Raw genomic sequence first — 1,932 nt, 5'->3', positions numbered from 1 at the left:
TTCTTCTGAAAACACTACTTAATGCCCTCAACCTTTCACCCATGGAAGAACGAGGAGACTCACTTGCAACAGCCCAAAACTCTTAAACACCCACCTCTGTGCAAGGAGTGCAAATTGAATCTATCAAAGTACACATGCCCAGGTTGCTCTGTGCCCTCCCGTAGTCTTCCTTGTGTTGAAGCTCACAAGCAACACACTGGGTGTACGGGCAAGAGGCAGCGGACCCAGTTCGTTCCCCTTTCTCAATTTGACGATAAACTCCTCTTATCTGGTAACTTTTTCTCCCAATTTTGTTCTTTGTTGTCAAATTTCAATACCCATTTGGCTATTCTGAAGATTTGTCATTAGTGGATTGTGATCACCATTGAGGAAGTTTACTGTTTTTTTTTTTTTCTTGAAATTTTGATATGTTTCACCATTTTGAAGATGTTCGGCAATGGTGTATTGTAATTAGCTTGAGGAATTTTGCTCTTTGGTCTTCATATTACAGTGTTTTCTTTTGCTGGTTTGTCCATTCCTTCGTAGTCATTGCTGCTTTGAAGATCTTTATGTGTAGGCATTATGTGATTTGTAATTGGCTTGAGGAAGTTGAGTGTTTTGTCTTCAAATTTCAAAGTTTCGATACAAATTTAGGGTTTCAAAGTTTTTTCATGGGTTGATCGTTAATTTATGTGAAGAAGGTTGCCATTTTTTCTTCAGATTTTGGTACTCATTTTCTGATTTTGAGTTTTTAATTATGGGTAAATTATAATATTGTTAAGGAAGTTTGTTGTGTTGTCTTCAGATTTCACTTACCCTTTCTGCAGTTTGATTTTCTTTTTTGGTAGATTATAATTTGCTCGAGAAAGTGAAGAGGGTTGCAGAATCTGCTTAGAGAACAAGAGTTAATTTGGGCGGGCATTCTCATTTTAAGATTCCATCCCATCCTCGAGGCCTTAGTAATGCTTCACAGAGTCACAGGATGAAACTCCTATTTCTCCTCAGTGGAATGTCGAAGAGGGAGAAAAATAAATCTCAATACAACCAAAGGTAATCATGTATTCATCCTTACCAAAAAAAAAGGTAATCATGTATTCATGAGATAAGTAGTTGTATTTTAGTTTGAAGGAAGATTACTACATGTCTACTTATGGGTTGTTTGTTAGTAAAATTTGATATGATTTATGTTTTACATGCAGCTTCTATTTTCTAGCTTTGTTTTCATATCACTGTTATTTAAAAAATTAGTACTCAAACTAGTTTTTGAACTCAATGAATGGTCTTTGGCCTTTATTTTGTTTGTTTTTTTGTTTTTTTTAATAAATAAATTGAGATTTTTTTTTCCAAGTCCTAGCATTACCCTTTTCATATCCTTTTTACAGCAGATAAATGCAATACTTGGACGATTGAATGGCGGTTTCATTCAACAGACATTGTTTTACTCAACCGTAGGTGAGCTCTCTTACCTATTCTTATCTTCAGGAGAGCTTTTATAATAGTCTTCATACTCTATCAAATTTTATTGTTTCATTGATTCATTTAATGTTATTACAGAGTAAATGAAAACTCAACCCTCTCATCTGTAATTGAGAACCATTTAAAGCCTGGGCCATGGAATCATAAGCTCAGGCCGTTCTGTGCAGAGCAGTTGGACTGTCTCAAATTTTTCATTCGTAAATATCTGAAGGTATTTCCTCTTCCCTGCTGATTCATGGTTGTTGACTTGTTGATTGTAGGCACCACAGACACTAATTTTAAGCCTTAAAAGGTTTTTTGTGTTTCCATTGAAATATAATTTAATGGATTGTCTTGGCCCTTGTGGAGCTGGGCAACTTGTTTAGGAATCCAACTGTGCTGAACCCAGCTTTATTGTTGGATTGCATTGAGCTAGTGTGAGGCCATGAGCCAAAATGCCAGCTAGGGTATAGCATATCATCCATGCACTATTTGTTA

At 35.9% G+C, this 1,932-nt stretch overlaps 1 protein-coding gene across 2 annotated transcripts; it reads left to right on the top strand.

The window, feature by feature from the left end:
• LOC117932513 lies at positions 1-1,932 on the top strand. 2 transcript variants are annotated; one of them, XM_034853785.1, is made up of 5 exons: positions 1-271; positions 828-1,029; positions 1,375-1,431; positions 1,534-1,666; positions 1,821-1,932. In XM_034853785.1, the coding sequence occupies exons 2-5, from the start codon at positions 962-964 to the stop codon at positions 1,863-1,865; spliced, it is 303 nt and encodes a 100-aa protein (XP_034709676.1). In that variant the 5' UTR covers positions 1-271; positions 828-961; the 3' UTR covers positions 1,866-1,932. The 2 variants fall into 2 exon arrangements, with proteins under 2 accessions (XP_034709676.1, XP_034709675.1); XM_034853784.1 differs by having other exon boundaries at positions 807-1,029.

This window comes from Vitis riparia, chromosome 15 (assembly GCF_004353265.1).
Source record: "Vitis riparia cultivar Riparia Gloire de Montpellier isolate 1030 chromosome 15, EGFV_Vit.rip_1.0, whole genome shotgun sequence".
NCBI lineage: Eukaryota > Viridiplantae > Streptophyta > Magnoliopsida > Vitales > Vitaceae > Vitis > Vitis riparia.
This window is presented reverse-complemented; position numbering and strand designations above follow the sequence as displayed.

Coding starts and splice junctions, on each gene's coding strand:
- LOC117932513 (XM_034853785.1), top strand. CDS start 962: ATGAAACTCCTATTTCTCCTCAGTGGAATGTCGAAGAGGGAGAAAAAT. Junction 1,030..1,374: donor AAATCTCAATACAACCAAAG/GTAATCATGTAT, acceptor AGATAAATGCAA/TACTTGGACGATTGAATGGC. Junction 1,432..1,533: donor ATTGTTTTACTCAACCGTAG/GTGAGCTCTCTT, acceptor ATGTTATTACAG/AGTAAATGAAAACTCAACCC.